Source organism: Bidens hawaiensis, unplaced genomic scaffold (assembly GCF_021521415.1).
Source record: "Bidens hawaiensis isolate Kalapana, Puna unplaced genomic scaffold, B.hawaiensis_p1.1 tig00001382_1, whole genome shotgun sequence".
NCBI classification, from domain to species: Eukaryota; Viridiplantae; Streptophyta; class Magnoliopsida; order Asterales; family Asteraceae; genus Bidens; species Bidens hawaiensis.
The window spans coordinates 1,191,084-1,204,868 of record NW_027491078.1 but is presented as its reverse complement, the minus strand read 5'-3'; the positions used below and the strand labels follow the sequence as shown (position 1 = coordinate 1,204,868).

Sequence of the window (13,785 nt, the reverse complement as noted above, 5' to 3'; positions counted from 1 at the left end):
CTAAGGTAGGTCTTGTCTATGGTTAGTGATCTTTAGCGTTCTTACGTGTCCACGTGTTCGATACTCGGACTTCCTAAGTCTATACTACTTGCGATCGGTACACTTGCCGATTGTGTGTGGTTTTAGAATTTTTGTTTTAATATTAAAGCTTAGTTGTGAGGGTCATATTTATAGGGTTATTAGACACACATCAGTTTTACATGGTCTCACTCGTGATGGTGCATTTTGAAAGCTATATTTGAATTATTTTATATGCCTTAGGATATTTTAGACTCGTTAATGGGCTTGTATCCTTTAAGGTTACGTACATTATTAATGGTCTAGACTCGAGGATGCTAGTAGACTTGGTAGTGATTGAATATGAGTAGACCTATTACTTAGTTCCCGTATGGGATGGTATATATATATATATGTATGTAGGTACATATATGTATGTATATATGGAGGTATGTATGTATGTATGAGTATGTGTTACCTTATAGCCTACGATTGTGTAATGATATTTAGTTCCTCGTGACTAAGAATGATGTATGTAGGCTTATTGATGTGTGTGTGCATGGTGATTCACGGCCGGGTCAAATATATTACTCGAGTTGTACCCGTGGTGGAGAGGCCCGTGTGACGTGATCATCATTTTGGCGGGTCAAATATATTACATGGGTTTTAAAATCCCGTGGTGAAGAGGCCCGTTGATGTTGAGCCGTGATCGGGTCAAATATATTACTTGGGGAAGACCCGGGGTGAGGAGGCCCGTATCACGTGCTTGGATGTATGAGCCGGGATCGGGTCAAATATATTACTCGGGTTGTACTCGTGGTGAAGAGGCCCGTACCCCGTGCTTGGATGTATGAGCCGAGATCGGGTCAAATATATTACTCGGGTTGTACCCGTGGTGGAGAGGCCCGTATCTCATGCTCGGATGTATAAGCTGTGACCGAGTCAAATATATTACTCGGGTTTGACTCATGGTGGAGAGGCTCGTGTCACATGCTTAGGTCTTACCGCGTCTGGGTCAAATATATTACTCGAGTCTTGACTCGTTGTGGAGAGGCCCGTGTACGTGTGTTCGACGATGATTGTATTATATGGTGAATTATATGTAATTTATTTTATTTATACCTTCTCTATTGTTTATAACTATAGCTTTGAAATAAAGTATGAATTATTGTTTATGAAAACTTGAACTCACTCAGCTCAAACTGACTTTGTGTATGTGTTAGATTGACTTTCAGGTTGAGGATTAGAGACTTCCGCTTGGACGTGCTAGAGACTACTCGGACGGTTGAAGGCACATCTAGTCGAAGAATTAATAACGCAAACTGTTTCTTTTAAATTATTAACATAAGTATTTAAATTTTGATTTTGGTTACTTTCTCGGGTTTTGGGAATTTTGATGTTATCTATTCCGCTGTTTACTACTCTGAAACGATTTTAATGAGATGAAGATTTCAAATAAAACGAATATTTTATTTACAATTGATTTTGGACACCTGTACCCGTGTTTTGGGATTTTTAATACTTAAACTTTTCCGCTCTTATTTACTCTGAACTTGTTTTAAATACAAAGAATCGTTTGGTTTTAAAGTTTTGTGAATTTGTGGATGTGATTACCAACTGTAGGATTCCCGGGATTCGGGGCCTTACAACACCTTCACCTAACCACTTTATTCCTCAAACGCCTTTCCTGACGGTCAAGAATATCGATAGGTTCTTCAACATAGTTCAGTTTACTATCGAGTTCAATATCACCCAGAGGCACATGGGCTTCCTTGTCTGTCAAGCATTTCCTCAAATGAGACACGTGGAACGTAGGATGAATCCCCACGAGCTCATCGGGTAAATCCATACCAACCCGTGACAAGATACGAAACGGACTAATGAACCTCAGACTAAGCTTCCCCCTCTTACGAAAATGAATAATACCCTTCCAAGGAGAAACTTTCAACATAACACGATCCCCAGCCTCAAACACAATAGGTCTTCACCTTTTATCCGCATAGGAATTTTGACAATCCTGAGCGGCCTTCATAAAAGCCTTAATCTTTTCGAGCTTCTCAGTCGTAGCCTCAACCACCTCCAAACTACCCAACTGCTTCTGACCAATGGAACCCCAACAGACCGGAGTCCTACACTTCCTACCATACAACATCTCAAACGGTGGCATCCCAATCGTGGCGTGGTAACTGTTATTATAAGAAAATTCGACCAACGGTAAATGACAGTCCCAACTACCCCCAAAATCGATAACGCAAGCTCGCAACATATCCTTAAGAGTCTGAATGGTCCTCTCGGATTGACCATCCGTCTACGGATGATAAGCGGTACTGATAAGAAGTTTGGTATCCATCTCCTCATGAAACTTCTTCCAAAACCTGGAGGTAAAACACGTATCGCTATCCGAAACAATAGATACCGGCACCCCGTGCCTAGAGACGATCTCACGAATAAACACATCGGCCAGCTGCTCAGAATTAAAAGTTTCTCCAATCGGCAAGAAATGAGCGCTCTTGGTTAATCTATCAACGATTACCCAAATTGTGTCATAACTACCCCTAGGAGTATGAGGCAGTTTAGTCACAAAATCCATCGTATGATGCTCCCACTTCCACTCAGGTATTTCTAGGGCTTGAATTTTCCCGAAAGGCTTCTGGTGCTCGGCCTTAACTTGCAGATACGTCAAACACTTACTCAGTACTGAGCCACCTCATACTTCATCGTAGGCCACCAATAATTTTTCTTCAGGTCTTGGTACATCTTGGTCGCACCCGAATGAATGGAATAGGGCGACTTGTGTGCTTCATCCAATATTTTACCCCTGAATCCCCCATACCTGGGTACCCATAAACGACCGTCCTTATACTTCACCCTGTCACCGACGTCTTCCAACAATTTTTCTTGACCCCAAATACGCTCTGCCATAATCCATTCCACCTGTAAAGCCTCATTCTGAACGTTGGCTATCTGTTTCAAAATATCGGGTTTGAGAATAAGCTGGTAAGATTTCACATAGGTTTCGGTCTCTCCTTCCGGCTCAATGCGTTGGCTACCACGTTAGCCTTACCGGGATGGTACATAATCTCCAGATCATAATCTTTAATCAATTCCAACCACCGACGCTGACGCATATTCAGTTCCTTTTGTTCGAAGAAATACTTTAAGCTCTTATGGTCGGTATAGATAACACAAGGGACACCGTACAAATAATGTCTCCACAACTTAAGAGCAAACACAACCGTCGCCAGCTCCTGATCGTGAGTAGGATCATTCGCCTCATGAGGCTTTAACTGCCGAGAGGCATAAGCTATGACTCGGCCCCGCTGCATCAGAACACACCCAAGCCCCTAGTAAGAGGCATCAGAATAAACAACCAGATCATCAGTGCCATCGGGTAAAGCTAAAACCGGAGTATGCGTCAACTTGTTCTTCTACTCGAGAAAAGCCTCCTCCTGCTCAGTACCCCAAATAAACTTAACGCTCTTCTTAGTCAACTTGGTCAACGACGAAGCGATTTTTGAAAATCGGGAATAAAGCGGCGGTAATATCCCGCCAAGCCCAGAAAACTACGAATTTCGGACGGAGACTTAGGAGATTCCCATTCGTTTACGGCTTCCATCTTTGCAGGGTCAACCAAAATACCACTCGGGTTAATGACATGACCCAAGAACTGAACCTCACGTAACCAAAAAGAACACTTTGAAAATTTCTCGTACAACTTATTCTTTCGCAGCGCTTCCAAAACTTCCATGAGGTGACCGGCGTGATCGAATTCACTTTTGAAATACACAAGAATATCATCGATGAACATAATAACCGAACGATCGAGCATCGTCCTACACACCCGGTTCATAAGATCCATGAACGCAGCCGGTGCGTTGGTCAACCAAAAGACATCACTAGGAATTCATAATGTCCATAACAAGTTCGGAAGGCAGTCTTAGGGATATCCTCCTCCCGAATTTTCAACTGATGATACCCGGACCTAAGGTCGATCTTCGAGAACCAACTAGCTCCTTGGAGCTGATCAAATAAGTCGTCGATCATTGGTAGAGGGTACCGATTTTTCACAGTGAGTTTATTCAATTCACGGTAGTCAATGCACACTCGCATGCTACCGTCCTTCTTCTTGACGAATAGGACCGGGGCACCCCAAGGCACGGAAGACTTTTATTCTCGTAACGAAATTTTAAGGCTACTGACCAAAACCTGACTTCTGAATCGCTGTTCGGATTATGGTCAGTACCAGCTCGCTTAAATCTTAAACATAACATAACTTGAGTTCTAAACGTCCATTTAGGTTGATTCCAACGGCAAAGAGTTTGTTTTTACTTATATTATCATATCTCAAAGTTTCAGATTCTGATTTGTTTATATCGTTTGACGTGTAGTGGACGACTCGCTTATTCTTTAAACTCGCTTATTCGTGTTTATATTTGTTTGTCTATAATCTAAGGTGAGTTTATCATTTCCCTATTTACTAAGTTTTTCTAAACATTTTGGGGACATATGCGTATTATTGTATTCCATATATATATATATATATATATATATATATATATATATATATATATATATATATATATATCACACAATAGCATACGTGTAATTGTGTGCGACTTAAATCAAATATATGTGTTACATGCTTACTTGTATTTATTATTCATTCATTCGTATATTCAGAGGGGTCCAACATATTCCCATGTATTGGGTGCTCATGCTATTGACCAATGCCCTATTCGCTTGGCAATGGTCTACTTACTTGCTTATGGTTTGATTCATTTACCGCACTTACGACATTATGCTTATTTATATTAACATGTAAAACTGGTGATATTCTCACTCAACTTTTATGTTGACAAACTCTGTTTTCTACGCATATGCAGGTTGCTTGATTTGAAGTTTGGATATTTAGTCAAGACCATAGGTTATAATGAAGACAATCGTTAAATCACGTTTATAATCACTTATTTGAATTATTGTGTAATATTTGTAAATTTATGTGTACATTTGAAATAGAATAATTAAATAGATATTGTCACTTTTACATTATGATAGTATCTTCGAGCTGTGAGCAATCGGATCACGCCCCGACATTTCCGCCTTAGGTTGGGGTGTGACATTAAATACTTAAACGCCTCCCTAACCGCCCTTCCAGAGTTTGAAAGTCGGTTAATGCTTGAAATTGGATGTTGACGTTGTTTTGCCTGCTACGCTAACCGGGTCCTTTCATTCTGTTGTACATCCCAACATATTTTTGGCATTTTTGGTTTACGACCTTGCAATGGGCTTGAACCGCTTCGTTACCCCGGCATTAAACCAGCTTGCTTGTTATCTCGAGCCATATTTCAGATACTTTCTTCCAAAATATTCTGGCGGCTTGATAGTTTTCTAAATTAAAATTATTTTCACAATTAATATTAATTTTAAATAAATACTAAATAAAGTTAAATAAATACTTAATGTTAATAACTTAAAAACGTTGGGATCCTCTGAAATGGCAATCCAAACTCGTGTGGCAGCTACTTCTTCCTCCTCCGTCCATGCTAAGTACTCACGTGGCACCGCCGGTTCCCTCGGTTCCTTCTTTTTGTGTTTACGGGCCGCCTTTCGGGTTGAACCGGAGGCCCGCGCCGATTGTGTCTCCGAAAACGGCTCCGGGTCTAGTTGGCTAGACCCGAACACCGACATGGGGTTTTAGTGGCTGAGGAAGTTGTCGTACATGTTTAAGTTCAGGTCAGGAAAAGGAAATGGATAGTTTTAGCTTCGGTTGGTTTCCGATATTCGGGAAGTTGGTTTGTAGATTTTACGGAGTAGGGTGTTGACTGAAACCGAGCCATGGAAATTTTAGGCTCGGTGGATTCGGTTGGTTTTGCGGAGCATGGTATTGCCCAAAAGTGGGGAATGAATGGTTCGGGTTGTTTATAAGATTTATTTTTGTAGGTTTTTTTTAGAAGAGATGTGGTAATTTGTAAGAAAGATTGAAATTGTTGGAGAAGAAGATGATATATGTGTATATATATTGTTTTTAAAATGTGTGTGTGGTGTGTATTGGTTTTTGACCGTTCAACGGTCCAATTCAATAAAATATTAATATTTTGATTTATCGCTGGGAGGGAGGGGGTGTTCCCTCCCAAAATCGCCTCTTGTCGCACCTCTTGCGATCGCCCCTCTTGTCGCCCCATTTCACATAGACTAAGTAAGCAGATCGTACGTCTATTCACCACCAACAGTAACAACCAATTATTTAACAAAAACAACATATGCATGCATACAGCAGAACCTCTACAATTTAACACTAGATAAATTAATAACCTCCGTCAAATTAATAATTTGTCTGGTCCCAACAGGACCAGTACAAAATTGAACCCCAATCGATAAAATAATAAAATAATAGTTTTTTTTTTGAAATCCCAATGTAAATATATTGGTCACAACGAAACTATAAATTAATAATTACTAAAATATTCCAAAATTCTTGGATTGTCTAGTAAAATATGAATCTATAGTCACTTGTTTTTGGGTTTATTTTTTTTTTTGTAAACTTCAAATCTATATTGAGTTTATCTTTAAATCTTTCCATTGCACTTAGGAATTGAGGCACTGTATTCTCGTATTGCAATAAAATGTTTTGAAGAGTTGTTGCCGCTTGCAATATTGCTTCTTTCCGAGTGACCAGTTCCAAAAATACTAAATCATCATCAACTTTATCATCAAGCAGATTTTGAACGGTATTCGCCATAATTTCTTCAATGCTTTGAACCTCGTAACATTCATCATTTTCACCTGGATAATCCAACAACTCATTCGCATCCATTTTGTGCCGATAATGCATTCCCGTACGTAATCAAGCTGCTCTCAAGCTCACAAATGTCTTCAATTCTCCAGTATTTACATCGTTTAAATGCTTAAATTAATAAATTATTAATTTATCGATATAATAATATCTCGCTAAATTAATAAAATATCCCGGTTTTACTGTATATAGAAATATATTATACATATAGACACACACATGCAACAACATAGAATGCTACTTTGGATGCAATTTCGGTGATAAAGAACCTCCACTATAAGAAAACAGGCTATCATTGCTATAAGGATAGCTGTCGTCTTTACCCGTTCCTTCATAACTTACAGAAGTTGATGTTGATGATTCAGTTCCATGGTTAAGTACCACCAAATCCATAATGCTCTCCAGCTCTTTCACAACGTCACTCATCGTTGGTCTTTGCTGTCCCGTATCTTCAACACACATAAGAGCCAAATCAACAAATCTCTCCAAACCTTTGAGTTGGCTACTCAAACCAATAGTTGGATCAAGAACCTCTTGTAAGTCATACAATTCTTTATTCTTGTCCATTGTAAGTTTCAGTTCCCTCACAATGTACCTGCCTTTTTCAATTGGATTTCTTGCGGTTATTAGTTCCAGCATCACAACTCCAAAGCTATATACGTCACTCTTTTCAGTCAGTTGTTGTGTCATGAAGTACTCGGGATCCATGTAACCCTGCATCAATTAGTACAGTCACAAAACACTAGAGGATGCAATTTGTAGTAGTTTGCATACAAATGAGTGGTTTTGAGTAATATACATTTCTAACTTGTGCTAAAAGTCACTCACACTTATTTAATTCTAGAATCTCATAGCCCTATCCCACCTCCAACTTTCCCGTGTGTTGACTGATAATCCAATCTACACATTTTTCCATATCCACTAATATATATGTTGAAACCATACATGTATTAACGTGGGGATACATATGTTGGGTTAATCTTGACGGGTCAAACTGGGTCGGATATGGGTCAGCAGGAATTCAAGTTTAGAGGGTCAAGTTATTAGGAAGTTATTTATTTAATCACATGTTTTATGTGTTATTTAGAACATGGGTTAGTTTATTAGTAATGGTCCAATGGGTTATTGGGTAGTTTATTTTCCTTATCTTTAGGTGCAAGTATTTTGTTCACTATTTATTGTAAGCTTGAGTATGAATGAATGAAGTAGATTAAATATTTCGTATACGTGAGTTTTAAGTGTGTGCGTTTTCAAGGGGTATATACCAACAACATAGTAGAAGGAGCACCTAGTGTAAGAAAGAGTTACTAACCATGGTCCCTTTGATTTGAGTCGTTACATGGGTCCGATCAGCATCACTCAATGGCTTAGATAGTCCAAAATCGGCAACTTTTGCAACTAGTCGTTCGTCTAATAAGATATTGTTTGTTTTAACGTCTCTATGTATGATCGGAGGATCAGCATGATCATGCAAATATTGCAAACCTCTTGCTGCTCCTAGGGCTATTTTAAGCCTTCGCGCCCAATCCAATCTAATGCCTGATCTCCCTGCACATATAAACATTATGAATCTATAAGACCAGAAAGATTATGCGGACCTGTAGCCAATAAACTGTTGAATAAATAGAGTTTCTTTAACCATAAAAAAATTACAAAAAGTAAAAGCTCAAAATACATTACTTATACCTAAATATTTTACTTTTATAGTGACTCCTTTTTGAAAAGACCCAGAAAGTTGGAAGTTATAATAACATATAAAGTCATCTGTTTTTGAATTTCCAATTACACACACATGAGTAGACAGAAGGATTTCAAATATGAGTACCTGAAAGACTATTCTTGAGTGTACCATTCACGATATATTCATAAACCAACATTTTCTCGCCTTGATCAAAACAGAATCCAATAAGACCCACCACATTCTTGTGATGAACTCTTGAAAGAAGCTCGATCTCAGTTTTAAACTCGAGCCCACCCTGTGAAGATCCTTCTTTAGCTCTTTTGATGGCAATCAGCTGCCCATTCGGAAGACTTCCTTTATATACCTACACAGTATTGTTTGATCATTAATTCAACTAAATCACTTTATAAAGTGCGCAAACACTAACCATCCCGTATCCGCCTTTTCCTATGTTGTTAGTCTCTGAAAAGTTGTTTGTGTATTTCTGAAGTTCTTGATAGGTAAAAGACCGTACTCCTTTTATCTGAGGAACAGAACCACTCCCACTGGTAGGATCCCAGAGTGCTGCAAGAGTTTTACCAAATAATTGGTCATATGCCAAGAACACCTTTGGAGTTAAATTATTAAAAATAAAAAAGATATTTGATTCATACAATTATAAGTGCAAAAGTTATTTTTCATGACTACGTATGTGGGCGAATGTTGTCTAAATATGAAATTATGTTTGTGTTTAAAGTGTTGACAATATTACCAAAGGGTTGGCTCTATGTGGCTAAGAGAGATTAAGTTGTAGTTTTGTTAAGTGTGTTTATGACAATATTACCAAAGGGTTGGCTCTGTTGTGTCGCTCTTTCAACTCCTTCTTTCCTACGAAAAGCATACATTCCTGCAAGAACTAATAATACCACAAACACACAACCACCAACGACCGAGCCTATGATAATTCCAGTGTTAGATGACTTGTGTGGTATCCCTGCTAAATGGCATACAGGTACAAATTTAAACGCACTTCAATTATATTGTGCAAGTTTAAAGTGATAACGTGAAGAAAGACATTGCCTGAACAGAAGTTACTATATTTTTCATAAATGAAAACGTAGGTATTAAAATCCTTTTTTGGCTTGAATGTTTGATTGCTAAATGCGAACCCAATCTCAAGAATCCCAGTCCTGTTGAAGCAATCTTGTGGGCCAAGCGGGAAAACATCAAGATGGACCGTAAGATAATCTTCCGAAGTTCGGCTAAGATTGTTTAATGATACTGAATCTACGGGGAGACTAGCGTTTTTAAAGAACACCATCAATGAATCATGAAGGGAGATGTAAATGGTGGAATTTCCTGTTGAAGAAAAAGAAGGAGCTTTGAAAGTAAAGTAGCCCACATATGGAAATGCACATTCACAGTTTGGGCTCAAAACACGGCCATCGACACATGAAGGAGGAGTGCAGTTGTTAAATGGTGTCGAATACGATAGATTCAATAGAGTAGTGTTAATTGTATTCGAGCAAAATCTCTCATTCACACCAGATTCCGTACATATCAGATTCCCCTGCAGTCTGTAGTCACAGTTTTATATGTTTTAAACTTTAGTCAAATAATGAGAAAAAGAAACAGAATGGATTGGAAAACCAAACCCTATGTAGTGAACTCCATACACACTAAATCGCTTTCAAAGCCCTCCTTGAAACAATATCATTTTTTGCTATACTACCTCGAACTTAAAAAAAAAAATCAGAACGTACTGGTATGTAGTTACAATACTTACATTAAATCAATACTATCTGCATAATCGTCTTGTTGGATAAAGTCCGTAATGTCATTTGTTTGAAGATCAATAAGTTCAAGTTGTGTGCTAGGATAGGAACTAATGTTCAAGGTGCCATTTATTTGGTTGTTACTTAAAACACTGTCAAAAGAACATTTTCGAGTTATAAAACATTAGCAAGTAGAAACAATTTTAACCAGTCAAAAAGATGATGTACTAACACATGTTGTAACTGAGGAAGGCGGAACAAGGCAACAGGAATTGCTCCTCCAAGGTTGGTGTTGTGCATCTTACTGCCACGAAAACATATTGGGATAGATCAGTTATCAATTTCAGGCCAAGTTATATTCACTATGTATCTTTAATCAAAGAACTATGCTTACATGGTTGTCAAAGCATGTAGAGTTGAAAACCATGGAGGAACATCGGATGGAGCAAAATTATTATTGCTTAAATCACTGCAGATGGTTTTAGAAGATGATTCTATTAAGAATTTTCTTTTGAAAAACAGATGCTAAAATATCCTGAGACTTACATATAGTTCAAGACGCTCATGCCTGTGAGATCGGGTATAGGGCCAGTCAATTGATTGTTTGACAAGTACCTGCGAAACATAATTTATCAAACCCCGTATTTGAAATGAGAACCAAAGTAAACTTAGTGTTTGAGGTTCCTGAAAGTTACATCTCGGTTGTATTGGTAAGATTGTTGATGTTTGACGGAACACTGCCTGTCAAGCAGTTCTTATCAAGTCGTCTGATTACAAACAAGACATTCAGTCAGTAGTTATATTCGAAATCTAATAACGAATGCGAAGTTAAAATCTAGTTAAAAATGATACTCACACAACTGTAAGAGACGTGACAAGCCCGAGGGTGGAAGGGATAGTGCCCGTAAGATTGTTGTTTTCTAGTAACCTGATATATATATATCCAAGTTAAAGTTCATTTTCTAGTAATCACTACATGTTCTTTTCTTGTACTAATGATACAAAGCTAATCCAAGAGCCGGATGGAGGAAAACACGAAAGAGAAGTACCAAACACAAAACGACTATAATTTGTACTGTGTGTGAAGTTATATGCCCATAAGCAGCGGATAGAAAGTAGTCTTACTTAATTAGCAAGTTTATTTATGCCCATAGTTTAATTAATTATGTGATAGTTTGTAATTTGGAAATTTTTGCAGTATCAACCAAGTTAAGAAAACCTTATAAAAAGCACACTTGTATAATATTTTCCTCATTCAGTATTATATCACTTTTTTTTATTTTTGAGAATTCTATATGTATTATTTTCATGTTTCCGCTCAACGCCAATTAATAATTTAAAGAATAAAGAAACGTACAGATGAACTAGTTTCATGTTAGAGTTGAAGAGCCTAAGTGGAATATCACCTGAAAGCTGGTTGTCTCCCAGGTGACTGTAAAGGGTAAAACATTAGTGGCCATTCGTTTTACGATCAGAGGAAAGAAGAAACTTAAACATACAAGTGTTTCGCGAGAGTTAGGTTATCAAGGCCAGGCGTTGTCTGGCTTGAAACTGGTAAGCTCCCATTGAGATTGTTCGTTGATAGATCTAACCAAACAAGATTCTTTAGATTGCCAACTGAAGGTGGAATGCGTCCAGTAAAGCTGTTTGAATTCAGAGATCTATGCAACACCGATCCTCGAGTCAAGATATATATATATATAAGTAGATAGTTAATACATAATAAGTGAGTTGGGTCAACTAGTTCCATTTTATATAAGTTTGTTTGAATTCATTTTATATAAGTTTGTTTGAATTCATCCAATATATAAGTTGGAAAATGTTTTATTTTGAAAGAACTCGGTTTTAATAAATTCTACATCGAAATGTCGATAAAAATACTTAACAAAACTGTGTATTCAGATTTTCTAAAAAATAAAAGAGATCTATATTTTAAGTTAACTTTTTTGTTAAATAAATTATTGAATGAACAATAATTATTGAATTTTCAAATATTCTTACTTCAACAAGTGGGCTTAACAAATAAGCCGATACCAACCTAATTTTATTTCCCCTGAAACAACAAAATTCATTTATTTTGTGTATTTTATTTATTTATTTATTTATTTTTTGTTGTTTGAAATAATACACAGCCCCACCCCTACAATCAATTAATTGATTTATTTTAACGGTTAGTATGCTTGAGAGGAAATTTCTTACAAATAGATAAGATTTTCAAGGTTCCCAATGGTTTCAGGAATTGGGCCAGTGAAGCTGCAACCAACAAGGATTCTGAAAGTACAAGATTAAATGTTAACTTTATTATTAACAAACACTGTTTATTATTTTGAAAAAATTACTTACAAGTTTTTTAAGTTCTTCAGATTTCCGATTTTGGAAGGGAGTAATCCAACCAAATCTTTATTGTAAGATAGATCTCTATATACCAAAACAATCCAAAAAGATTGCTGAGATGATGACACTAGAAGTACCCAATCGAAACTACCATAAAAACATACGACTCACAGAATCTCTAACTTGGTAAACTGGTCGATGTCTCCTGGAAGCTCACCGCTCAATTGCATGCTCGACAAGGTGCTGAAAAGTTATATGAACCAATGAATGAATTAATATAATCACACTTTTGTCACTAAATCACTTACAGGTGAATGTTAAAATGGCATCTTTGAACTATTTTGAAGATTGTTCAATTGTCAAAAATCAAAAATTTGGGCTATAAGTTCTAAAATTATTACAGTTATTATATTTAACACGTTAACTATAATATTTGCGAACTCTAGTAAAAAGAAAGGCTTCACATTTTAGTCACACGACTGTTTGTGCAAGTGATGCCATCCCAACCGCCAACAGTACACGGATCCGAACCATCATCCCAGGTGGGTGGTGTGTTCTGCCAAGCATTCTTCAGAGTCTGAAGATTGCCAACTAAACCATACGAGTATAACAATATTGTCATTCATCTAACAGATACTTGATAAACACAAATTTGATGAAACAAAGAGCAGTAAAAGAAATGAACTTACGATCGTTATCCTGAGCTGATAGTATTGGAATGATTATGCATAGGGTTAGAAGTAATTGCTCAACTTTTGCACCCATCTTTTGAAGTAAATGCATATTTTAGTTGCAAGAAAACTGAACCAAATAGAACAAATAATGCAGATTCCAAATGACAAGTTTCTGTTACCAACACTGGCTTAGTCCACAGAAGATACAAAATGAGAAAGACTTGGGTAGTCAACTGTGTTGGCTTCTTGTAGGAATTTGGAACAGCCATTTGTGTGTAGACATGTGCTGAAAACTTCTAAACTTATCCCATGCAATGTGTGGAACTTTGTTGTTTAGGAGTCATCTATCAATTATTTTAAGAATAATAAATTTCGGATTTGTAATAAGTGGTCATATTGATTTTTGAAATTTTATATATCCCTTTCAAGGAAATAAATGAGTTAAATGGGAGGTCTCTGATACTTCCTAACCATTATATTACTTCACTGATTTCTAACAATTGTCCAGAGTGTCACAAAATATCATATTATAGCTAAATACTTGCCCAAATA

The 13,785-nt window shown here is 37.1% G+C and overlaps 1 protein-coding gene across 1 annotated transcript; it reads right to left on the bottom strand.

Moving 5' to 3' along the window:
* Positions 1 to 6,197: 6,197 nt before the first annotated feature.
* On the bottom strand, positions 6,198 to 13,430 carry LOC143573848 (leucine-rich repeat receptor protein kinase HPCA1-like). Its single transcript, XM_077058631.1, has 20 exons — positions 13,249 to 13,430; positions 13,024 to 13,150; positions 12,731 to 12,802; positions 12,569 to 12,643; positions 12,425 to 12,496; positions 11,725 to 11,886; positions 11,583 to 11,657; positions 11,082 to 11,153; positions 10,921 to 10,992; positions 10,772 to 10,840; positions 10,620 to 10,694; positions 10,458 to 10,529; positions 10,237 to 10,377; positions 9,537 to 10,027; positions 9,295 to 9,447; positions 8,899 to 9,035; positions 8,616 to 8,835; positions 8,103 to 8,338; positions 7,017 to 7,504; positions 6,198 to 6,277 (listed from the first exon to the last, which is right to left on the bottom strand). The coding sequence occupies exons 1-19, from the start codon at positions 13,340 to 13,342 to the stop codon at positions 7,028 to 7,030; spliced, it is 2,892 nt and encodes a 963-aa protein (XP_076914746.1). The 5' UTR covers positions 13,343 to 13,430; the 3' UTR covers positions 6,198 to 6,277; positions 7,017 to 7,027.
* Between the last annotated feature and the right edge of the window lie 355 nt (positions 13,431 to 13,785).